Below are 27071 nucleotides of genomic sequence, written 5' to 3' on the forward strand. Positions count from 1 at the left end.
AAAAAAGCACAAACTGCAATGGGAAGACCACCTGAGGAAAATCGGCACACAAAAGCAAACCCACCCTCCTTCTCATCTTCCTCCTTCAGCTGCAGAATCTTCAGCTGCTTTCTCCCTTGCACCTTCACAGCCACCCTCCTCCACTCCGCCTTTCACCTTGAGCGGTTCCTGCTCCTCTGCCCACAGCAGCCAGCTGTCCGTGAAGGAAATCTTTGAGCGGAAGAAGCCAATGTCTGCCAGTCACCCCCTTGCCCGCCATCTGACAGCTGGTTTGGGCGGAACTGTTAGCTCACCAGCTGTTACCATACCATACAACTGGTGGACTCTGAGGCCTTCCGAAAATTAGTGGCGATTGGGACACCGCAGTGGAAGATACCAGGCCACAATTATTTCTCAAAAAAGGTGATACCCAAACTGTACCGTGAAGTTGAAAGGCAAGTGGTGTCATCTCTGGCACACAGCGTTGGGTCAAGGGTCCATCTGATCACAAATGCCTGGTCTGCAAAGCACGGTCAGGGCAGGTACATTACTTATACAGCACATTGGGTCAACCTGGTGACCACTGGCAAGCAGGGAGTACGTGGCTGTGCAGCGGACCTAGTTGTGACACCTCCACGGCTTGCAGGCAGGCCTGCTGCCACCTCCTCTCCTTCTCCTCCTACTCCTCTTGCTACATCCTCTTCACTGTCTTCCTCCTCCTTGGCTGAGTGGCAGTACTATTCTACTGGTGCTGCAATCTCCTCTCCAACTACACCCCCCCAGCTCCCCAGGGCCTACGCTGCATGCCAGGTATGACGGTGTCACGCCATCTTGGACATGTCTTGCCTCAAAGCCGAGAGTCACACTGAAGCAGCTCTACTGGCTGCTCTGAACAAACAGGTGGATCAGTGGCTGACCCGCACCAACTGGAGATCGGCAACGTGGTGTGTGACAACGGCAGGATTCCCATTTTGGCTTTGAGTTTGGGAAAGTTGACACGCACCCTGCATGGTACATGTGCTGAATCTAATAATCCAAAGATTTGTGTATAAGTACCCAGGCTCACAGGAGGTCCTGAAGCAGTCCAGGAAGGTGTGTGGGCATTTCAGGCGTTCCTATACGGTCATGGCACACTTGGCCGATATTCAGGAGAAAGCCATCGACGAGTATCTGTACAGCTACGGTGCTAGGTCAGGCTCTGGGGAGCTGGGCATTTTTTTGCTGAGATACTGGACACTCATGTGTAATGCCTGCAGGCTCATGCATCCGTTTTCAGGAGGTGACCAACCTGGTGAGTCGCAGTGAAGGTGCCATCAGTGACTTTATCCCATATGCTTTCTGTGGATGAGTGTGAACAGGAAGAGGAGGAAGAGTTGTGGGAACCACCATCACAACCAGAACAAGATTTGTCATCAACACCTTTGGCAGCACAGAGGAGGGGGAGGAGGAGGAAGAGTCATCTGGAGAAGAGGAGTCAGATGACGAAGGTGTTTTTTTGAGGAGGAGACAAAAGAACAACCGCAGCAGGCATCACAGGGGGCCTGTGCTGCTCACCTTTCCTGTGGTATTGTTCCTGGTTGGGGGAGGAGGAGAACTTACCTGACATCACTGAGGAAGAGCAAGAGGAGATGGATAGTAGGTCGGCATCCAACTTTGTGCAGATGGGGGCCTTCATGCTGTCCAGCCTGTTGAGGGACCCCCATATAAAAAATTCAAGGTGAATGACCTGTACTGGGTGGCAATGCTACAGACCCTTGGTATAAGCACAAAGCGGCAGAGATGTTATCAAATCACCAGAAGGCAGAAAGGATGCAGCACTTGCAAAACAAGCTGGCAAGTATGCTTTACAGTGTGTTTAAGGGTGATTTCACAGCACAACGGTATAAAGGTGCCACTGCCAGTAATCCTCCTGCCATGTCCACACAGGTAAGGACAGGACGCTCCAACGATCTCATGGTGATGTCAGACATGCGGACATTCTTTAGTCCAACGCCTCACCTTAGCCCTTCCGGATCCACCCTCCACCAACGCTTGGACCGGCAGGTAGCCGACTACCTGGCCTTAACTGTGGATGTAGACACTCTGAGCTGCAATGAACCCCTGGACTACTGGGTGCGCAGGCTTGACCTGTGGCCAGAGCTATCACAATTTGCCATCCAACTTCTGGCTTGCCCTGCCTCAAGCGTCCTTTCAGAAAGGACCTTCAGCACAGCTGGAGGCACTGTCACTGAGAAGAGAAGTCGCCTGGGTCAAAAAAGTGTTCAGTACCTCACCTTTATCAAAATGAATGAGGCATGGATCCCTGAGGGCTACTGCCCGCCCGAAGACGAAGTCAGTCCCCACACACAGCATCTCTGCCTGCACGCCATGTGACTGCTTGCCCCAAGACTAAGTCAGTCCCCACACAGCATCTCTGCCTGCAGGCCGCTTGACTGCCTTCTCCGCCACCACCAACAGGGTCCAGGACTCCAGGTGGATTCCTGAATTTTTAAGGCTGCTGCTAGCAGCGGCCGCTAACAAAAACAATAATAATTTTTTCTGGTGCGTGTACATGCCTGCCTAATTTTTCTGGCTGCACTGCGGCTGCAACTACAAAACAAAAGGCATGTACATGTGTTAATTCCCCTTTGTGATCGTTACTTTGCTGCGGTGAAGGAGCTTGCGTATCACAATGAAGCAATGACCGCCGGCTATATGAGTGTGTCCGGGGGGGGGGCACACCCAAGATAATAAGGCCGTTGCTTCATTGTGGTCAGACCAAATTCGATCAGCTGGACTGTCACTGTTGTTCTATCATTGAGCTACCTCAGCCTGGCGACCATATGGGCTTGAAAACCGCCATGGCCTGCACTTTCTCCATGGTGCGCACCAGTCCAGCATGACCATCACTACACAAACAGCCGTTACACAGTTAGTTTGGTCTGGCAGTGTGAAGCAGTACACTAATTACACTACCTGATTGATGTATAAACATGCAAGATGTTTTAAAGCACTTTATGCCTTTAATTTAGCATTGCAATGTGATTTCTGCGCTTAAAACCCTACTCTGCGTCAAATCCATAATTTTCCCCGGGACTTTTGGCATGTATACCACTCCGCCATGCCCCTCTTCAGGTGTTAGACCCCTTGAAACATCTTTTCCATGACTTTTGTTGCCATAATTAGTGTTTGAAGTTTTGAAAGTTCGCCTGCCCATTGAAGTCTATTGCGGTTCGCAAAGTTCACGCAAACTTTTGCAGAAGTTCGCATTCGAGGTTTCACGAACTTAAAATCAGAGGTTTGAGCCATCTCTATGGCAGAGCGACGCTGCAGTGGTGGCGATTGGGGAAGGCAAGAAGACATGCAGACTCACCAGGTAGACGAGGACAGGTGTGATGTCTCGGGGGGATGATGCAGATGTGGCTGACGTGGCACACCTCTTCCCCATGGCAGCGCACATGCTGCGTTGTCTGCGCAGGGATCCCCAGGTGATCCAGATGCATCAAGGGAGGTCATCTGAATCACCAATATCCTCGACCCATGGCTGAAGGGCAAGCTGGGGGAATTCATACAGTGATCCGACACTGAGCGTCGAACAAGGGAGTTGCAGGCGGCCCTTATTTGGAGACTGGAGGAAGTCTTTCCCCAGCCTTCCACTCTCCATTCCTGTCCCTGTCCAGCCAACCCAACAGGTGCCTGTGGCCAGCAGCAGCAGCAGGCTCCCAGGAGATCTGCTGAGTCTCACCAGGCAACTCTATACGATGGCTCTGCCCAGAGAGGAGTTGCTAGCAGCAGCCTCTTCCTCTAGTCAGCACCAGCACCTAAAAGTTTTTGGCTTTGGCTGCCCAGACACTGCTTTATTCAATCTGAGGAAGCGGACTGTGTCTGATTATTAAAATTTCTTTCTTATATTGGCGTTGCCCATTCTTCTTAGAGGTAAGCTATTTTATATTTACTAAATCCATTGTTCGTTATTTTTTGGGGCACCTTCTCACTCCCAGTGATATTGTTTACAGCCCACTAGCTATTAGAGGTTGCTGTCAATTTTTTGTTTTGTCTACCCAATCATTTTTTCTGGAGTGTGACCCATACATTTTAAGATAAAGAACCGAAGTGGGGACGGGATTTCCTCAGTTGTTTTCATACTGCAGTTGATGGTCTTACAACCCACCTTTTTGAGTACCTCATTACTTTTTATTTATCCAGAACTTTTATTTATCCAGAACTTTACATTAATACACTACACCATAAGGGGCTCCTGGTCTCTCTCTTTGTTTCTCTTTTATCCATAGGAAGACTTGGGACTCCTCTGGACTAGTGTTGGGCGAACACCTAGATGTTCGGGTTCGCGAACGTTCGCCGAACATCGCCGCGATGTTCGGGTGTTCGCGCCGAACTCCGAACATAATGGAAGTCAATGGGGACCCGAACTTTCGTGCTTTGTAAAGCTTCCTTACATGCTACATACCCCAAATTTGCAGGGTATGTGCACCTTGGGAGTGGGTACAAGAGGAAAAAAATATTTCAAAAAGAGCTTATAGTTTTTGAGAAAATTGATTGTAAAGTTTCAACAGAAAAACTGTCTTTTAAATGTGGAAAATGTCATGTTTCTTTGCACAGGTAACATGCTTTTTGTCGCCATGCAGTCATAAATGTAATACAGAGAAGAGGTTCCAGGAAAAGGGACCGGTAACGCTAACCCAGCACCAGCAGCAGCACATGTGATGGAACAGGAGGAGGAGGCGCAGGAGGAGAAGGCCATGCTTTTTGAGACACAACAACCCAGGCCTTGCATGAGGACAAATAGCGTGCGGATATAGCAATGCTTTTTGCCGCCATGCAGTCATAAATGTAATACAGATGAGAGGTTCAATAAACAGGGACCGGAAACGCTAACCCAGCAGCAGCCCACGTGATGGAACAGGAGGAGGCGCAGGAGGAGAAGGCCACGCAATTTGAGACACAACATCCCAGTCCTTGCATGAGGACAAATAGCGTGCGGATATAGCAATGCTTTTTGCCGCCATGCAGTCATAAATGTAATACAGATGAGAGGTTCCGTAACAAGGGACCGGCAACGCTAAACCATCACAGATGTTCATTGGTCATGTTACTTGGTTGGGGTCCTGGAGTGTTGCGTAGTCGTTTCCAATCCAGGATTGATTCATTTTAATTTGAGTCAGACGGTCTGCATTTTCTGTGGAGAGGCGGATACGCCGATCTGTGACGATGCCTCCGGCAGCACTGAAACAGCGTTCCGACATAACGCTGACATAACTGCTATACAGTGGCGGGTGAGCGGTGTACTACTCTTCCCAGCAGACACAGAGTGGCAGTAAACAGAATGCTATATAGTGTGGTTGAGCGAGGTACACAGAGTGGCAGTAAACAGAATGCTATATAGTGTGGCTGAGCGAGCGGTGTACTACTATTCCCAGCAGACACAGAGTGGCAGTAAACAGAATGCTATATAGTGTGGCTGAGCGAGGTACACAGAGTGGCAGTAAACAGAATGCTATATAGTGTGGCTGAGCGAGTGGTGTACTACTATTCCCAGCAGACACAGAGTGGCAGTAAACAGAATGCTATATAGTGTGGCTGAGCGAGGTACACAGAGTGGCAGTAAACAGAATGCTATATAGTGTGGCTGAGCGAGCGGTGTACTACTATTCCCAGCAGACACAGAGTGGCAGTAAACAGAATGCTATATAGTGTGGCTGAGCGAGGTACACAGAGTGGCAGTAAACAGAATGCTATATAGTGTGGCTGAGCGAGCAGTGTACTACTATTCCCAGCAGCGACACAATGACTGGGGGGACCCTGGCTAGCGTGGCTGGAGCGCGAACTACCCTGCCTGCCTACCCAAAGCTAAACCCACAGACAAATGGCGGAGATATGACGTGGTTCGCGTATTTATTTACCCGAACCACGTGACAGTTCGGCCAATCAGAGCGCGTTCGGGTCCGAACCACGTGACCCGTTCGGCCAATCACATCGCTAGCCGGACGTTCGGGGAACGTTCGGCCATGCGCTCTTAGTTCGGCCATGTGGCCGAACGGTTTGGCCGAACACCATCAGGTGTTCGGCCGAACTCGAACATCACCCGAACAGGGTGATGTTCTGCAGAACCCGAACAGTGGCGAACACTGTTCGCCCAACACTACTCTGCACTACACACCTCCCTACATTACTAGAGAGGTGAACAGGGGCAATATTAGAAACTCAAGTTTTTATTTCCCTTTAAGTGCATTCCAAACTTGTATTTGCTTTAGCTGCAGAGGCTTGCCATTGAATATGATCATTTAACTTGTTGTGGATGAGTACTCCCAAGTTTGTCCCTATCGGTATCCTGTTTATCATGTATGGTGCTAGACCACTGGTACGACCAAAATGCATGACTTGACATTTTTGAACATTGAATCTCATCTGCCATTTATGTGCCCATATAGCCATCCTATCCAGATCCTGTTGCAATATGTTACTATCCTCCTGGGACTTGATGATTCTGCACATTTTTGTACAGTGGGATGCAAAAGTTTGGGCAACCTTGTTAATCATCATGATTTTCCTGTATAAATTGTTGGTTGTTACGATAAAAAATTTCTGTTAAATATATCATATAGGAGACACACACAGGGCTTGATTCACAAAGCGGTGCTAACAGTTAGCACGCTGGTGAAAAGCCCTTTATCACGCCTAAACTCAGTTTAGGAGTGATAAGTTTAGGTGTGATAAGTTTAGGTGTGATAAGTTTAGGCGTGATAACTATGGCACCAACTGGGTTAGCACCTCAGTGCACAGCTGATCAAAAGTTTTGCGCTAGCAAAGTCTGGTGCACTTCGCATAGAGTTTAATGGCGCTGCTTTGCGTGCGGGACTTTGCGCGCGATCTAAACTTATCTAAACTTATCACGCCTAAACTTATCACACCTAAACTTATCACGCCTAAACTGGCTTTTCACCACCGTGGTACAATGGTTATCACGTCTAAAGTCTTTTAGGCGTGCTAACTGGGTTAGCACCGCTTTGTGAATCAGGCCCATAGTGATATTTGATAAGTGAAATTGGATTTACAGAAAGTGCACAATAATTGTTTAAATAAAATTAGGCATGTGCATACATTTGGACACTGTTGTCATTTTATTGATTCCAAAACCTTTAGAACTAATTATTGAACTCAAATTGGCTTTGTAAGCTCAGTGACCCCTGTCCTACATACACAGGTGAATCTAATTATGACAGAGTATTTAAGAGGGGTCAATTGTAAGTTTCCCTCCTCTTTTAATTTTCTCTGAAGAGTAGCAAAATGGGGGTCTCAAAACAACTCTCAAATGACCTAAAGACAAAGATTGTTCACCATCATGGTTTAGGGGAAGGATACAGAAATCTGTCTTTCTGTATCCTGAGATTTCAGCTGTCTGTTTCCACAGTTAGAAACATATTGAGGAAATGGAAGACCACAGGCTCAGTTCAAGTTTAGGCTCAAAGTGGCAGACCAAGAAAAATCTCGGATATACAGAAGCGACAAATGGTGAGAACAGTCAGAGTCAAACAATTAGACTAGCACCAAAGACTTACAACATAATCTTGCTGCAGATGGAGTCACTGTGCATCGTTCAACCATTCGGCGCAGTTTACACAAGGAGATGCTCTATGCGAGAGTGATGCAGGGGAAGCCTCTTCTCTGCCCACAGCATAAACAGAGCCACCATAAGGTGCTGTGGACTGATGAAACTAAATTTCAGTTATTTGGGCATAACAAGGGGCGTTATGCAAGGAAGAAAAAGAACACAGCATTCCAAGAAAAACACCTGCTGCCTACAGTAAAATATGTTTGTCAGGGATGCTCATCCAGATTCCGGATATCCGGGTAACCCGAATATCCGACCATTTTTACGGATTCCAGATCCCGGATAGCTATAGAAATCCGGATAGCTATCTGCGGATATTTGGCCGCATAATCCAGATATCCGTGGATATCCGGGATATCCGGATCCGAAATACTGTAACTAAAGTGATGACGTCCTGCATGCTCCTGGCACACGTTACACCTACTGCTGCTGCATTGCCCTGCTTCTGCTGCCTGTGCAGCTCCCACCGCCAGGCCAGGGTGCCACAGGCCACTGATACCACCTATATTTAACCCAAAACACAATTGCTGCATAATTTTTTAGAGGGGTCTTGGCTGAAAACTGTCATGTCCCAGTTGTGCGGTAGGACTTTGGACACAATGTGGGCTGCACGACCACTGTCTGGAACCTAGTCCTAAGGTTGACAGCCATTTTTTTTGGGGAGGGGGGGGGGTTTGAAGTCCGCACATCATCAATTAGTGTTCCCCTTTGCAAAATAATGATGATACATGCCTTATTTACCCTAAAAACCCTTTTTAAAGCTATTTAAAGGGCACTTATGGTTTCGATCCAGATATCCGAATAGGTCGGATAATGCGTCCGGATATCCGCGTTCACGCGGATATCTAAATGGTCGGATTCGGATATCAGATCCGGATATCTGGGTATCTGGATCAATTCGGATTTTAAAAAGTACTATCCAAGCCTCCCTGATGGCTGTGGTTCCAACATGCTGTGTGGCCAGTGCAGGGACTGGGAATCTTGTCAAAGTTGAGGGACACATGGATTCCACTTAGTATCAGCATATTCTGAAGACCAATGTCCAGGAATCAGTGACAAAGCTGAAGCTGCGCCAGGGCTGGATCTTTCAATAAGACAACGACCCTAAATACTGCTCAAAGTCCACTAAGGCATTCATACAGAGGAACAAGTACAACGTTCTGGAATGGCCATCTCAGTCCCCAGACCTGAATATAATTGAAAATCTGTGGTGTCAGCTAAAGAGAGCTGTCCATGCTCAGAAGCCATCAAACCTGAATAAACTAGAGATGTTTTGTAAAATGGAATGGTCCAAAATACCTTCAACCAGAATCCAGACTCTCATTGGAACCTACAGGAAGCGTTTAGAGGCTCTAATTTCTGCAAAAAGAGGATCTACTAAATATTGATTTCATTTGCCCAGAATCAGATTCAAGATAATGTTTCTGGCCTACAAATTTGTCCACAAAACCTGCTCAAACAGCATTTCTAGTCTTACGCAGAGGTACACACCTAGCCGCTCACTCGACTCCAATAAACTTCACCTGACCGCCCCCCGCATAACCCAGTCCCATGCACACCTCAAGGACTAATCAAGAGCTGCTCAAACACTATGGAACTCCCTTTCTCCTTCATGAGGGTTGCCCCCCCCCCCCCCCCCCCACACACACACACTTCAACATCTTCAAGAAGGGACTTAAAACTTACAGTGGTATGCAAAAGATTGGGCAACCTTGTTAATCATCATGATTTTTCTGTAAAAATTGTTGGTTGTTACGATAAAAAATGTCAGTTAAATATATCATATAGGAGACACACACAGTGATATGAGAAGTGAAATGAAGTTTATTGGATTTACAGAAAGTGCAATAATTATTTAAACAAAATTGGGCAGGTGCATTCATTTGGGCACCACAAAAAATATGAAATCAATATTTAGTAGATCCACTTATTGCAGAAATTACTGCCTCTAAATGCTTCCTTTAGTTTGCAATGAGAGTCTGGATTCTGGTTGAAGGTATTTTGGAATATTCCTCTTTACAAAACATCTCTAGTTCATTCAGGTTTGATGGCTCCGGAGCATGGACAACTCTCTTTAACTCACACCACAGATTTTCAATTATATTCTGGTCTGGGGACTGAGATGGCCATTCCAGAACGTTGTTTACTGACATGGATGTTACATTTAATTTGTCAGTGTGAAATGCTGTGAGGTGTGGTGCACATATAGTAACTGCACATCACTGCTGTTCAAGATAGGTAAATATAAAAACACAAAAGTCCTAATCAATGAATTATCAAAAATAAAAATGTTTTTTATGGGTATAGTCTTTGATTTTAACAAAAGAATAACAAGAAGAAGTGCATCAGTTTATGGATTCCCAGACATTTTAGTTTTGAAAACATAATGATTATTCTGTTTTTTTTGTTTTTTTGTTAGGGCCTACCAGGATCTCCAGGACCTGTTGGAGAGAATGGAAAACCAGGTGAAGCCGTAAGTGTCTCCTTATTTATTAATTAATTTATTTATTTTGTACTTCTTCCTCTTCTTCTACCTCTATTTGTACTTGTTTTATTTTTATTTTGTAAGGATACATTTCTGGTGGGGTTTTAGGACTTGTTTGAGTATGATAAAGGGAACCTTAACTGAGAGTGATATGGATGTTTCCTGTTAAACAATACCAGTTGCCTGGCAGTCCAGCTGATCTCTGTGACTGCAATAGTGGCTGAATCACACCCTGAAACAAGCATGCAGCTAATCCAGTCTGACTTCAGTCAGAGCACCTGATCTGCATGCTTGTTCAGGGGCTGTGGCTAAAAGTATTAGAGACACAGGATCAGCAGGCGATTCAGGCAACTGGTATTATTTTAAAAGGAAAAATCCATATCCTTCTCAGTTTAGGTTCCCTTTAAGTGTAGGATCAAATGTATTAAAATCAGTAACTTGCCCCTTGGGGCCATGCATGTGAAGATGAAATGAATAAAGAAGACAGTAGGAAATAGGAATAAGCGAGTGAGAACAAGGTTGGTGTTCCAGGGAAATGACAAAGTCTCACAAGATTTACCTAGAACTAGTGTTGATCGAACACCCAGATATTCGGGCTCGGCTCGGCCGAACATGGTACGGATGTTCGGGATATTCGGCCGAACACCGAACCTAATTGAAGTCAATGGGGACCTGAGCATGGCCTGAAAAAACTTGCAAAATGAGGGAAACTTCTGCAAAATGGGTTGGAAATAGTGTGTGTGTGTGTGTGTGTGTGTGGGGGGGGGGGGGGCATTTACACATAGATCTTAGGCTCAGAATAAAAGCAGGGACTCATGTTTGCAGAGCAGTGCGCCAATTATACTTTGCACAACTGTTCCCAGCTGGCACTGAAAGTACTTTTTTTTCCAACAATAAGCAACAGTAAAATTCAATAAACTGTGTTTTTTTATGGGCAGCTGGAAAATGGGCACAGTGGCTGCTGGCAGTGCCTGCTGGCAGTGGTGAGGCAGGTGCACTGTGGCTGGCCTGGCAACAAAAACAATGGGCACAGTGGCTGCTGGCAGTGGCTGCTGGCAGTGGTGAGGCAGGGGCACTGTGGCTGCTGCCAGTGGTGAGGCTGGGGCACTGTGGCTGCTGGCTGCCACTGCCTGGCAGTGGTGAGGCGGGGGCACTGTGGCTGCTGCTGGCAGTGGTGGTGAGGTTGGGCACTGTGGCTGGCCTGTCTGGCAGTGCTGGCACCTAACCACTAGCTATGTCTCCTACCTACCCCAAGCTAAACCCCAATGTGAATGGCGGAGCCAGCGCGCGTTCAGGTATTTATATACCCGAACCACGTGACCCGCTCGGCCAATCACAGCTATGGTCACAGCCAGCTAGGCTGTGTGACCATAGCTGTGGAAAAAGCATTGCCGCCGCTTATTGGCTGCCTGCAAAGGCGCCAATAAGCGAGGTGAGGAGACCGAACAGCACGGCCGAGCACCACGTGGTGCTCGGCTGTGCTCGAACCAAACCCGAACACCCCAATGTTCAGGAAATAACGAACAGTGCTGAGCACTGTTCGATCAACACTACCTAGAACTTGACAGCCATATTCACCATTTTCCCGTTATTTGGGGAGACAGAGGAAGTATGATAATACAGCCTAGGTCTCGGTCTGGGTGAGAAAAATAGGCGAGGCGAGTGGTGAATTCCCTCTGCTCACCCAATAACTAGTTCCCAGAATGCATAGCCTGCCCCAGCAGCCAATCAGCACAGTCCAAGGGGGAGAGGGGGGGGGGGTTGTCAGTCTGCTGGGTTTTTCTTTTTTTTTTTAAGTTTAATTTTATTACATTTTAAACAGCATACAACAATACAAGACAAACAACCCACAACCCTCGCCATTCTCCCCCCCCCCCCCCCTAAAGGTTCAGTGCATCCAACATTCATGCGATGAGGTCATACATAGATATCAGGTCAAGATGCCATATAGGCCATTACTATAGCCTTCTGCATTGTTATTATACCAAGTGTCTCTTACGTCTGAGTGCTATGAAAAACATTGTGTGAGTCTACATAGTCTATCCAGCACTGCCAAATCTTTCCAAAGTTATTGGGACAATTATGATTAAGGTAAGTGAGTTTGTACAAAATCATAGCTTTATTTATCCTCTTGGACGAGGAGAAGGTAGAGGGAAGAGTATTAACACCCCACTTACTGAAAATTTCTCATCTCCCATAGAAACACAAAAGGCTTAATTCACAAAAGAGTGCTGATAGCACGGGCGTTTTTGCGCAAATATTCGCGTTTTTGCGTGATTGCAAATTATCGCACAACGATAAAGTTTTCACACACAAACACGAATTTTCGCATAAAACCAATATCGTTTGCGGGCACAAATTCGCGTTTGCGCGCGAAAACTTTACCATTGCACACGAAAATTTGTGATCGTGCGAAAATGCCCGTGCTATCAGTTAGCACTCTTTTTTAAATCAAGCCCATAATCTGAACCAGAATGATCCGATGAGAGGAGAGGGTAGAATCCGTATATATAAGCCAAGTAAAAATGTGCTTGAATCCACCACTATCCTCTCACCCACCACGTCTGTCATAATACGGGCCAGCCCAGCCCAGTAATTCACAAGGGACGGACAGCTCCACAGCATATGGAAAAATTTGCCATCTGCCACTTTACATTTAGGACATGTACTGGGTCTGTCTGGGAAGTAACGTTGTGTTTGTTGAGGGATGCAATAAGCATGATATATCAATTTTAGATGGGCATACCTATCTGAGGCAGAAATTAATACCCCACTCATACTATCCAGAACCTCCACCCATTCTACATCTGAGATTAGGCCCACATCTAATGACTATTTTATATGAGCATTGGTAAGCCTTGGGGTAGTGGGTGGTACCAGAGTGGAATAGATTGCAGAGAGTGGCTTAGGAAACTCTCCAACAGATCCCATTCCCAGGACCAGACCCCAGGGAATTGAGCGTTTCAAGCATGCTGTACCTGAAGAAATTTAAAAGCCATGCATAAAAACCTGTCATATGTATAAGTTTTAAAGTTCTATGCAAAATTTCATTGTAAACTGTAAAGTTGGAGTACTTCTTTAATATATTGTTCTGTAACATCTCAGCATATTCCAGGCTGTGAAGTTTATAAGATTATTTTAACTTGTAAGATAGAAGATTGTTGACAACATGTACTTGTTACAAGGCCGTTACAGACAGCAAGAATATAATGCCATGTTTTGGCTATGAAACATTCTGAAATGTCAATACTGAACTTTGCAAGGTTGTCCCATAATTAGGACAATTATGCCACCTGCCAGTTTTATAGTCTTATAATTAATATTATTAATACTGCTTGTTATTTATGATGAGATAGTGACATCTTGCGGTGGAAATTATATTTACTTCTTTATCAGAAAGACAAATATATAGAACATGATTTTATATTATTAAGATTTAATATGCAATTATATCTTATATGATTAATTGTTTTAAGAAGAATTATATAATAAGCTTTATATTTAAATGAGTATATTAGAAGCCCTGTATGTTTCAATAAGCCTTAAATTGCTGAAGGCTCTTACAGATCTGTGTACAGTGTTATAGTGTCAACCTGACCAAACTTATGTCTGGGGAAGTACCGAGACATTCCAATCTATTGATGATCGCTTGGCTATAAAGCCTTGATAAGATGGAATACTGTTAGAAGGAAACACTACTTGGAACTGTCCATATTTTGTATATATGCTGTATGATAAGCAAATACAATTTTTTATATAAAATCATATACTGAGTGCTCTGATTCATTTCAAGGTATACCGTCAATCTATAATTACTGTTATAGAGGGTTCAGACCCCACTATGCCGGATTTATATGATAGCAACGCTTTAAGGGCTGGTCCTTTACTGAGTTAGCAATCATGAAAAAGGCAAGAACTGCTCAGGTTTTTAACAGTTGGCGCCCAACAGTTGATGGTTATCTCGATTGTTATCTTGAAAAATACTTTCTATGGTGGAAGTATAGAACATTGTTTTCTATCGCGATAAGAGAATAAAAAAGTACTTATATACTCAAATATAGAGTTGGATATGCATATGAAGCATCCAAAATTCTGAAGCAAAGAAGGAAGATATTCTTATGCTTTAAAGTCTCGTAGAAGGGAATTGTTAATGAGCACACTCAGTTTATAGTCTATGAAAAGACGTAGAAGAGAAAATGAATAATTTGGCCTATTGAACCTAAGAAAAGGAATAGCTCTACGTGTATTTTATATCTGACAAAATGAAGCAGATTATGTTGGAGCAGCATACTGAAGCAGAGTATATAGCTATACATTATGAAAATGGCTACCTTAGAAGTTTTTAAGCTCAGCGAAAAAGAAAAATGAGAGAGCAGTTTTTGTCAAACAAAGAACATTTTTTTTTAATATATGAAAGAGATTCTGCTATCAAGAGAATTAACATTGTTTTTATACTAGAGAATTGAACAGACTTTGTGATGAAAGCAAAAGCTCCTATAAATAACTTTTTTGAAAAAAAAGAGAGAAAATCCTGTTTTAAAGATCTATGGCTCTTTAAATGTAGAAGACTGCAGATACAAGACAAGTTACAGCAGGCATAAATGAGATGTAAGAAGATTTGTTTTTTATTATTATTTTTATGAGAACAAGAATCTTTAGTGTATGGTTAGCACTACCAGATGCCGACACAGGAGAAGACAAAACAATCCTCAAACAGTCAGCAACACAACATGCATTCAGAAATAGACTTAAAGAGATATGACACTTGATTTCTTTTCTCTCCCAGACTACATATGAAAGTTTTTTTATGACCACTGATCTCAGTATTTTGGTTGGAAAAAAAAAACCTACTAGAGTCTTTTTATACAGAAGTTACTCAACAATTATGCTCAGAAGGAAATAGAAGAAGAATGCACTAATGAAGATTCAAGTTTTTTTTTTTTTTTTTTTTTTTTTTTTAATTTTTATCATGAGAAGCTAAAGTGGGTAATGAAGACTCAGATATAGCAGCTGCCATGTTTAGATGTAACAGATGAATGTATAGAAGTGACCGTTAAACAAGAAGGTTTTTAATTTTTATAGTCCTAGCCTCAAGGGGGGAAATCTCTACCTATTTTTTTAGGCTAGATCCTATTAAGAAGGGTTAAGAGACTCTATTTTTCTGATGACATTAGACTAAGAAGTTTTGACTAAAGAAGAATTAACAATGTTGCTATTGAAGCTTGGAAGTCTCACAAGACAATTTCTTGTCTGAACCAAAGAAGACTCCAAACAAGCATTCCTTGCAGGCACCCAGAAGAAACCCGCTAAGATAAGCGATGAAAGCTACATGCTAGAAGACTATGCAAAGATATCAACATGAAGACAAGCCATGAAAGAGGCTATGTTATAAGAAGCTCTGATCTGAAAACAGCTGAAGAAGAAACAATTGGAACTGGAGTAACCAGAGAAGTGTGAGGACTAAAAAGTACTTTTACTTCTTTAACAACTCCAACCACTGGTTGACGCACCAGCTGAGAGAAGATCGAGAAAGCACTAAGAGAAAAGTGGGCCTTAAGGAATACAAGAAAAGAAGACCAGACAGAAGAAGACATCAGGTTAAAAGATAAATGAGATTATCAGGTGGGTGAAGAGAGAGTATTAGAGGTTGAAGAGGGAGATATTCAGTTTTTACAGATAAATCAGATGAACTAGAAGAGGACAGATTTTTGACATAGAAAATACTAGTAAATACCAGAAGATGAGTGAAAAAAGGTTTTTATGGACATTTGAAACTACAATAGAGACTGTTACATCATATCAAGATCATCCAGTTTTAGAAGAAGACAGCCAATGTAAAGTTTTTGAAAAAGACTGATAAATATACATAGATATTCTAATTTTTATTCCAGATACAAAGAGGATGTGGAAGATATAGATTTTTCTACCTATGCAGCGATATACTGCCATGCTACAAATACAGAAGCAGATGCAATAAAGACTTATGAGAAGTTACAGGAAGAAAGCCATACTACAGGAGAAACACGGAGATAACTGTTCACAATAATGACATACAGCAATCAAGCTGGTACTACAGAAGACTGCACTAAACTACATTACATGAATAAGATGATTAAAGGCCTAATGTGAAGAATGAAGCCTGCATTGATGAAGACTTTTAAATACATGAAGGAGAAATAAAGTAATGTACACCAAGAGACTGGAAGAGAAAAGCCATGCCTTAGGTAATCTACTGATGAAGTTCAAGAAGAACAGTTTCAAGATGAATACTCTATTCAAGAAGTGTGTTGCTGAGGACAACCGTTTACTAAACTGATGAACAGATAACAGGAGGAAATGTATTTGTACATGGACAAGGACTTACTTATTGATGTCAAGCTATGATAAAAGCCATGACACACATGAAGCCACAAATGAGGACATGTATGACATGCTATTGATTGATTTTAATACACAGCTTAAACGTGAAAGTTTTTTTTTATTTCAGAAGAAAAAAAATGAACAATATTCCAAGGGAAGACATATTTCAACTTTTACAGAAAATGGATAATACTACTTTGATTTTTAAAAGACAAACTAAGATGAACGTAAGAAAAGGCATAAACAAGAAGAGAAGGAACCTGCTGTTATAACTTTGAACACTAGAGCAAACTAGTAAGAATGCACCCAGCACCATATAGCATCACAACATATTTTTGTTTTTGAACCACAAGTGAGAAGGTAGTTAGACAGTTTAGTTTTTTTTATGCTGAAAATTCACCAGAATTTTGCATATTACTTTTTTGTGTTTTTCCCTTCTCTCCTCTTCCTTTTTGTTTTTCCTCATAGGTGCTGAGAACAATACCAATTATCCGCAAAAATACCCATACAATGGGGTTTGCTGTACTTGATACATTTGATGACTACAAAAGCTGAACTTTGCAACTTACAAGGAAGACTTCAAAATAAATTGAACTTGATGCATCAACAGTATGCCCAGCGCCTGAACAAGAGTGACTGCTGGATTTGCTCATACAGCCTTTATCCTTGAAGATGATGCCCAACCTAGCCATTCCAGTACTATCTGAAGAGTTGGAAACCAGAGTGTCCGGAGGAAACCCACACAGACACAGAGCGCACATACAAACTCCTTACAGACCCAGCACTGTAAGGCGAGAGCACTAACCCCTACACCACTGTACTGCTCACATGAAGTTAAGAAAAATACTCTTCAGAAACATTCAAATATGCAATACATGGACAATTAAAAGAGAAAATCCAATTCACCAGAATAAAGGACAGTTTAACATGTGTTTGGATTTCAAGAGAGATGATAATATCCTCAATGTTGAAAAGATATCATCAGCAAGGGACTATTGTAAATCTGCACATAGCTCTGCATAGTGAATGGCTACTCGACTGATAAGGAGAACAATGCAAAGATCTGTTTGAAAATACAACTTGGAGATAACCGTTGTTACTCATCCTTTTCAAGTTTCAAGAAAGCATTCTGGGACAAATGAAATTGCCCTATGACTGGTTCTAGCATACAAGTTATTGCCTGATGGTGGAAAAGGTAAAATAGCCTGTTTAATAAGCCAGCACCTATTCAGTAGGAGACCTTTGGCAAGTCTCCCTAACACTGCTACTGCCTATAGAGCGCACCCTAGTGGCTGCTGCTCTGGCGCTTTGAGTCTGCCAGGAGAAAAGCGCGATATAAATGTTATTTGTCTTGTCTTGTCTTGCCAGTAAAACACTGGACTGATACTAGATTGCTATAAAGCGGCACAAGGGGGGATCCTATCATGCTACAGTGAGAACTGCATGTTGTAACTTTCTACACAAGAATTACAACAACTTGATTGAAAGCTATATGAAACATGATACCTGTTAAAGAAGTTTCCAGAAAAGAAAATTCTGAATGACTACTCCCAGTACTTACAATGCTAATGAATGATTGGTGCGGAGTAATACTCTAATCAGAGAAAAGATCTACACATGACATATCCAGGATCAAGCGTGCAACTGCATGAAATATTGCCATGAGAAGACACTGTGCAACAAGAAAACAATCATATATTACACTTAATCTACAGAATAATCTATCACATTTGACTTTTTGCGAAAGTAAACATGCCAAGATTTACATACAAGAATGTTGGCAGTCTACAACATAAGTTTCAAGAGACTTTCAATTCAACAGTAAAGATCATGATTAATTTAAGAGAGAGAATTACTCCATAATACTGGAAACATGAAGTGGAGAAGCAACTTCAACAATGAGATGTTATTACATATGATTTATTTAGAACATATTTGAAAACAGCTACTGCAACTAGCTAGCTTGCAATTTGAATTGCTAAAGAACTTTTCAATGCTTCCATTTTTATATGATACCTATATTTAAATAGAAAGATGACATTATTTTATGGGATTCTGCTGGCAAACTACACATACTTTGTTCTGCTATATACCATTTGTAAAAGATACCTTGTGGTATAAGAAAGGTGTAATTAACTGTATTAATACATAATACTAACCAACTAACTAATTAACCTGTTGTAAGCTAACAATAAAACATTGAATGCATTGTGCTCAAAAGAACCTAGAGGCCACATGAACGGTATAATTTCTGTTTTGAACTTTAAGTTTTACCACATGTCTTAAAATGGGTGACAAATGTTGCCTAGAATTTCCCTGCATATCTACACAAGCTACCACAGTGATAGAAACTACAGATTCATGGGTGAATCCATACATATGTCATATACAAAGACTACAGCCATATCTAGACCAGCAAATATGTTTATTGGAGAAGATATTAATCTTATTATTGAGTTTATTGTCAGGCTGGCAACACAGCAGACAACGCTACTTAATGAGCAAGGTTTTGCATGAATGAAGGATTGCAATATTTTTATATACAAGTGACAAACGGAGATCACTAATCATCTGCCATCATTTTCCTGCAAGGGGGGATGTCAGAATTCTAGCGGTTTTATTTATGCAGGAAAAGCTGTCATATGTATAAGTTTTACGTTTTAATGTTCTATGCAAAATTTCATTGTAAACTGTAAAGTTGGGGTACTTCTTTAACCACTTCAGGATCACAGTTTTTTTCCCTTAAAAACCAAAACAACTTTCACATTTCAGTGCTCCTCCCATTCATTCAGCGATAACTTTATGGTTACTTATTACACTGAAATGATCTATATATAGTTTTTTTTTTCACCACAAATTATGCTTTCTTTGGGTGGTAGTTTTTGCTATGAATTATTTTATTTTATATGCAATGTAAAATGAATAATAAGGAAAAAAAGAAAAAAAATGATTATTTCTCAGTTTTCAGCCATTATAATTTTAAAATAAGATGTGCTTTGGTACATAAAACCCACACATTTCATTTGCCCATTTGTCTGGTTTATTACAACATTTAAATTGTGACCCTAGTACAATGTATGGTGATAATATTTTATCTGGAAATAAAGGAGCATTTTTCCATTTAGGGATTTTTAATACTTTTTCACTTATTACAAGAACTTTTTTTGCAAAATTAACAGTGATATACTCTCATGACATCCGTATTAGAAAAGTCCCTATGGTAACTATTTATGTAAAAAAAATTAAATGATGTAATTTTTTTTATTTTTTTTAACAAGTGTTTTATTTCTATAACTGTGGGGAAGGGTTGGAAGGGGTTAAAAGTAATAAAATTTAAAAAAAAATAATAAAAAACTTTCTATGTAAAACAGTATAGCGGCATAAATAGATGTATTTTACTTTTTGGCCACAAGATAGTGCTACTGAGACCGTGTTTCTATTAATAGAACACGGCTGAACATGGACGTGTCGGGTCTGAGAGCTTGCGTGACGTTTGCAAGCTCTCTGAAGACACGGGAACGGTGATCGGGATTGAGAATCAGAAGATTCTCACATCCTGATCACAGATGGAGGGGGCTGCGACGGTGGATCGACGGTAAACAGCATGGGGATCGTGAACGCGACGGTAAGGGAGCAGTACACATATCTACCCCCCTTATCTGCACATGTAGTTTAAAGGGGCGTGGATATGCGTACCAAGGATCCTAAAGTGGTTAATATATTGCTCTGTGACATCTCAGCATATTCCAGGCTGTGAAGCTTATAAGATTATTTTAACTTGTAAGCTTGAAGATTGTTGACAACATGTACTTGTTACAAGGCCGTTACAGACAGCAAGAATATAATGCCATGTTTTGACTATGAAACATTCTGGAATGTAAATACTGAACTTTGCAAGGTTGTCCCATAATTAGGACAATTATGCCACCTGGTGGTTTTATAGTCTTATAATTAATATTATTAATACTGCTTGTTATTTATGATGAGATAGTGACATCTCGCGGTGGAAATTATATTTATTTCTTTATCAGAAAGACAAATATATAGAACATGATTTTATATTATTAAGATTTAGTATGCAATTATATCTTATATGATTAATTGTTTTAAATAGAATTATATAATAAGCTTTATATTTAAATGAGTATATTAGAAGCCCTGTATGTTTCCTTAAATTACTGAAGGCTCTTACAGATCTGTGTACAGTGTTATACTACTTTTGATCTTATTCTACATAACACAACTGTTATATTCTTTTTTGAATGTACTTAGAAGATTGATGATCGCTTGGCTATAAAGCCTTGATAAGATGGAATACTGTTAGAAGGAAACACTACTTGGAACTGTTCATATTTTGTATATATGCTGTATGATAAGCAAATACAATTTTTATATAAAATCATATACTGAGTGCTCTGATTCATTTCAAGGTATACCGTCAATCTATAATTACTGTTATAGAGGGTTCAGACCCCACTATGCCGGATTTATATGATAGCAACGCTAAGGACTGGTCCTTTACTGAGTTAGCAATCATGAAAAAGGCAAGAACCGCTCAGGTTTTTGACAGTAGCTGCAACCTGGTTCTGAGCTGAGAGGACAACAGTAGTTTATCTTGAGGAGCTAAGTGTTCAACCTGTTTAATCCCATATCTAACCCAAACCTGTGGATCGGGAATATCCACAAAGTGACTTAGTTTGGGGTTCTCCCACAAAGGAGTATAAGGGGACATAGTACCTGATTTAGCAAATTTTTGTTTCGCTATCTCCCAAGCCTTAATGGTAGTTCACATAGAGGGTGTAATATTGGTGTATTTACTTACCCGCTTAAAAGGGAGGTTAGTAAGAGATTTGTATGAACCTACCACTGCGGCTTCTAATTTGACCGCCGCATTCCGCTCGTCCTGGGCAAACCACCATCTGATGGTAACAAGTATCGATGCTATAAAATATTTACTGAGGTCTGGAAGCGCCAGTCCCCTTCCATCAATCGGGAGTCACAATATGGCAAGGGGGAACTTTGGAGAACACCCCGCCCATAGAAAGTCAGATGTTATAAAATCAAATTTATGGAATATCGTCTGAGAAATCCACACTGAAGACTGCTGGGTTTTTCATGCTTTTTAGGAGACGCAGGGACAGATCTGTATTTATTACAGGGTAAGAGGAGAAGAGAGCACCAAGAGCCCAATATAGTGCAATATGTACTGGTAATGGAAGATTTATAGAGTAATTCAAAATGTAATACTCACAAACCAGGGTCCATTAGGCAACCACTGTCAAGGCAGGTGGGGAGATTGTCCTGACCCCACTCAGGATTAAGAAGTTGTTCTCTGTAGTAGAAGAAGGAAGTGGGTACAACCCTCCACTTAGGGTGGACTCAATGTAGCAACAAGATAACAGAGTTGCCAAAAGAATAAAAGGGACTAAATGAGCTTAAAAACCAATTTGGTGATAGAGGAGGCAGTGGTGGACTTACCTCCTCCAAGCAGAACACACGACTGTAGATTTTCAGTCAAAATTGGGTACTCCAAAATAAAAGCTGAGCGCCTCTTTACTCCTATCTGTGTTGCCTGAGGAAGCGGGTTTAACCTGCGAAACGCGTTGCACTTTATTTTGGAGTACCAAATAAACGTTTTTTGACTGAAAATGTACAGTCGTGTGTTCTGCTTGGAGGAGGTAAGTCCACCACTGCCTCCTATTACCAAATTGGTTTTTAAGCTCTTTTAGTCCCTTTTATCCTTTTGGTGCCTCTGTTATCTTATTGTTTATTACAGGGAACGTTTATCATAGGTATAAGAGATTACTGTTTAGTTGTATCACTGTATTGCAGTATTGTGTGCAAAATAGTGAGGTAGTTTTGCAGAATTTACTTGTTATATAGCCAGGGCCGTTTTTAGGCTTAGGCATTCCAGGCCATCCTCTGGAGTGCCAATGGTCCTGGGGGGTGCCATGCCCTTGCATTAAGCCCTGTCCAGAATGAAAACACTCCCCTGACTAAGCCTCACCTCTAGCACCTGCTTCTGCTGTGTAAGTAGCAGGCAGCTGCCACTGTGTCCCAGCTCCCTTACCCTCCCCCCCCCCTGCTCTTTGCTATGACTTTTCCTGTCTCCCTGTGCCTCATTCTGTCCCCATGTGTGCCTCCTTCTGTCCTCCTTTGTACCTCCTTCTCTCTTCCGTGCTGGCTCTGCCCCCTGTGTGTCTTTCTGCCCTCCCTGATCCCCCCTGATCCTCCTTTGTCCTCCTATGCCATGTTCTGTCCCCTGTGCTATCTTTTGTGTCCTTTTGTGCCTACATTGGTCTCCCTTGTTCTTCCTTCTGTCCCCTTGTGCCTCCTCCTTCTGTCCCCCTTTGTGTCTCTTTCTGTCGCCCATTTTGCCTCCTTCTGTGCCTCCTTCTGTCTCCCTGTATGCCTCCTTCAGTCTCTCTGTGCCCCCCTTTGTGACTCATTATGTCCCCTTGTGCTTCCTTCTGCCCCCTTGTGCTACCTCTGCTACCCAGTTCATCCCTCTGTCCCACTGTGCCTAGGCTCCTTCTGTTCCTCTTTGTGCCTCCCTCTGTGCCCCTGTGCCAAAAAGGCAAACAGCAGACTGGAGACCGTCAGGCAACAAGGCAAGATGCACAGCAGGCTGAAGAACATCAGGAAGGACCGGGAATGAGATGTCATCAGGAAAGGCAGCAGGCAGAACCAGGAACCAGATGTCATCAGGAAAGACAGTAGGCAGGACCAGGAACCAGATGTCATCAGAAATGGAAGCAGGCAGGACCAGGAAGCAGATGTCATCAGGAAAGCCAGCAGGCAGAACCAGGAAGCAGATGTCATCAGGAAAGCCAGCAGGCAGAACCAGGAAGCAGATGTCATCAGGAAAGCCAGCAGGCAGAACTAGGAAGCAGATGTCATCAGGAAAGCCAGCAGGCAGCACCAGAAAGCGGATGTCATCATGAAAGCCAGCAGGCAGAACCAGAAAGCAGATGTCATCAGGAAAGCCAGCAGGCAGAACCAGAAAGCAGATGTCATCAGGAAAGCCAGCAGGCAGAACCAGAAAGCAGATGTCATCAGGAAAGCCAGCAGGCAGGACCAGGAACCGGATGCCATCAGGAAAGGCAGCAGGCAGGACCAGGAATCAGATGTCATCAAGCAGGGCAGTGGACTAGACACCAGCAGGAAGGACAGCATGCCAACAAGTCTCCAGCAAAACAGCTCAATAGTATACCCCCACCAGGACTAGTGTTGGGCGAACAGTGTTCGCCACTGTTCGGGTTCTGCAGAACATCACCCTGTTCGGGTGATGTTCGAGTTCGGCCGAACACCTGATGGTGTTCGGCCAAACTGTTCGGCCATATGGCCGAACTAAGAGCGCATGGCCGAACGTTACCCGAACGTTCGGCTAGCGCTGTGATTGGCCGAACGGGTCACGTGTAGTGTTGGGCGAACATCTAGATGTTCGGGTTCGGGCCGAACATGGCCGCGATGTGTATACCAAGATGGCGCCGGACTCGGACGCCACGGCCACAGGGCTCCGGTCTTTTTCACTTTTTTTAGCTTTTTTCTCTGTAACCTCCACTCACCTCTGTGCTTCTACACATGAGGCAGGATGCGGAGAACATGGGCGCGCTGGTCTTGCCCCGCTCCTGGCACGCACCGGGGGCTGCAGGTTGGCAAAAGAACCAGCTGTCCGGGCCCACGTGCAGTGCGCAGGCATGAAGAAGTGACTCGGTCTGCTGATCTTCCGCCGCTGCCTCCAGACCGTCGGCATCACCACCCGCGCGGGTCCCACCACAGCACGCAGCTCGTGATCCAGAGGAGGGGCACCACCCATCTTTCACATACCAGCCACAGGGGACGACACATGGCAGGCCGCTGGCCGCCCCGCTAGCCCTTTGATTCGCCGCTACCCTGACCCAAGCAGCCGGATTCCTTCCACCACGTGGGCTGCGGCGCCGCTGTTGCCTAGGAGCCCGAACGGAGCACGTGGATCACTACGCGGGCAGTAGCGGCTTGATCTCGGCTACCACTCCACCATAGGAACATGGCCGCTCCTCCACCGCAGCCACAGAGGGCCTGATGCCGCCACCCACAGCAATCTACTTCCAGGGCAGCCACACAAGAGGAGATGCCGTCGCTCCTCCAGATGGAGCTGCGGCTGCTGTGCCCTCCTCACCATCAGCATGGCAGCCACCGCTAGGGAAGGCACCCCACCATAAGCCACCTCTGGAGCTGCATCAGCTGAGGCCGCCACCCACGTGGTCCAGACCTCCGCATCGGGACAACACCACCGCCACTATCAAGGAAAGTCAGGGAGCAACCTTAAGCACACGCAGGGACACTGACTGGCCAGGTGCCACTGCAATCCCAGAGTGGTCTCCCAAGGAACCTCCTACCCTCCACCACCGGGTCCCCCCAGCTCAAAATGCCACCAGGCCGCAGCTGGGGGATGGATTTGTGCAGCCATGGGATCCTCCAGCCACACCATCAACCAGCTGGACAGCAGGTCTCTCTGAACTCTGCCTCTCTCTAGCCTAACAAATCTTCTGCTTCTCATTCTCTCTCTCTCTCTCTCTCTTCCTTTCTTCTTTCTTTTCTCTCCTTCTCTACGTACTGTCGGACATTATGGGGCCCCCCGAGTTGCTACGGAGTTGTTGAGCGCCGCCAATGTGGCAGGCAGCTCCGCTCACACAGCACTAGGACCCCTCCAGTTTTTGTTGCTTTGTATATGCCTACTCTTGTATACTATGCTGCATGTGTATGCCTATCAAGTGTATATCTACTGCATGTCTGATACTGTACTGTACCATCACCGACCCTGTATGTGCCAAAAATAATTCCGGGTACAACTCCCGTTGTACTTAGCGAAATAAATGATTCTGATTCTGGGTGTTCAAGCCGAACTCCGAACATAATGGAAGTCAATGGGGACCCGAACTTTCGTGCTTTGTAAAGCCTCCTTATATGCTACATAACCCAAATTTACAGGGTATGTGCACCTTGGGAGTGGGTACAAGAGGAAAAAAAATTAGCAAAAAGAGCTTATAGTTTTTGAGAAATCGATTTTAAAGTTTCAAAGGGAAAACTGTCTTTTAAATGTGGGAAATGTCTGTTTTCTTTGCACAGGTAACATGCTTTTTGTCGGCATGCAGTCATAAATGTAATACATATAAGAGGTTCCAGGAAAAGGGACCGGTAACGCTAACCCAGCAGCAGCACACGTGATGGAACAGGAGGAGGGTGGCGCAGGAGGAGAAGGCCACGCTTTGAGACACAACAACCCAGGCCTTGCATGAGGACAAGAAGCGTGCGGATAGCAATTTGCGTTTTGTCGCCATGCAGTCATAAATGTAATACAGATGAGAGGTTCAATAAACAGGGACCGGAAACGCTAACCCATCACAGATGTTCATTGTTCATGTTACTTGGTTGGGGTCCGGGAGTGTTGCGTAGTCGTTTCCAATCCAGGATTGATTCATTTTAATTTGAGTCAGATGGTCTGCATTTTCTGTGGAGAGGCGGATACGCCGATCTGTGACGATGCCTCCGGCAGCACTGAAACAGCGTTCCGACATAACGCTGGCTGCCGGGCAAGCCAGCACCTCTATTGCGTACATTGCCAGTTTGTGCCAGGTGTCTAGCTTCGATACCCAATAGTTGAAGGGTGCAGATGGATTGTTCAACACAGCTATGCCATCTGACATGTAGTCCTTGACCATCTTCTCCAGGCGATTGGTGTTGGAGGTGGATCTGCACGCTTGCTGTTCTGTGTGCTGCTGCATGGGTGTCAGAAAATTTTCCCACTCCAAGGACACTGCCGATACCATTCCCTTTTGGGCACTAGCTGCGGCTTGTGTTGTTTGCTGCCCTCCTGGTCGTCCTGGGTTTGCGGAAGTCAGTCTGTCGGCGAACAACTGGCTAGAGGAGGGGGAGGATGTCAATCTCCTCTTTAAAGTCTCCACAAGGGCCTGCTGGTATTCTTCCATTTTGACCTGTCGGACTCTTTCTTCAAGCAGTTTTGGAACATTGTGTTTGTACCGTGGATCCAAAAGGGTATAAACCCAGTAATTGGTGTTGTCCAGAATGCGCACAATGCGTGGGTCGCGTTCAATGCAGTCCTAGGCCGAAGAGGTCATAGCCTAGGGTCACAAAAACCTGTTTATTTGGGTTATTTCAATGGTAGTGATAGTGACGTACATAAATCTCAGCCATGGCCGTTAGCAACGTCTGAATTTCACGAAATGTCTCATGCAGGTAGAAGACATATTGTTAGACTTGGATTCCAAAGATGGGGTCCCTACATCTCTGCAAACCAGTTACAGGGGTCCAAAATTGGTAAAATCCCCCATAGGCTTTCATTGCCTCCCTATTTCACTTTCCAAAATCTCACATCTTTTCAAAGGGCAATGGCTCAGCAGTACCAAATTTTCTAGCATTGTAGGGACCCTTAGGGGGAACATGACTGGTGAGTTTCGGGCCCGTAGGCCAAAGAGGTCATAGCCTAGGGTCACAAAAACCTGTTTATTTGGGCTATTTCAATGGTAGTGATGGTGACGTACATAAATCTCAGCCATGGCCGTTAGCAACGTCTGAATTTCACGAAAATGTCTCATGCAGGTAGAAGACATATTGTTAGACTTGGATTCCAAAGAT

The 27071-nt window shown here is 43.7% G+C and overlaps 1 protein-coding gene across 1 annotated transcript in view; it reads left to right on the plus strand.

Annotated features, from left to right (window-relative positions):
- Positions 1-27071, plus strand: part of COL3A1 (collagen type III alpha 1 chain) — a 2242195-nt gene that overhangs the window by 1238755 nt on the left and 976369 nt on the right. The window contains exon 28 of the mRNA XM_068244947.1: positions 10008-10061. Within this exon, the coding sequence (XP_068101048.1) occupies positions 10008-10061 (54 nt within the window). The remainder of the gene's footprint in view (positions 1-10007; positions 10062-27071) is intronic.

The sequence above is a fragment of the Hyperolius riggenbachi genome, chromosome 7, assembly GCF_040937935.1.
Source record: "Hyperolius riggenbachi isolate aHypRig1 chromosome 7, aHypRig1.pri, whole genome shotgun sequence".
Taxonomy (NCBI): Eukaryota; Metazoa; Chordata; class Amphibia; order Anura; family Hyperoliidae; genus Hyperolius; species Hyperolius riggenbachi.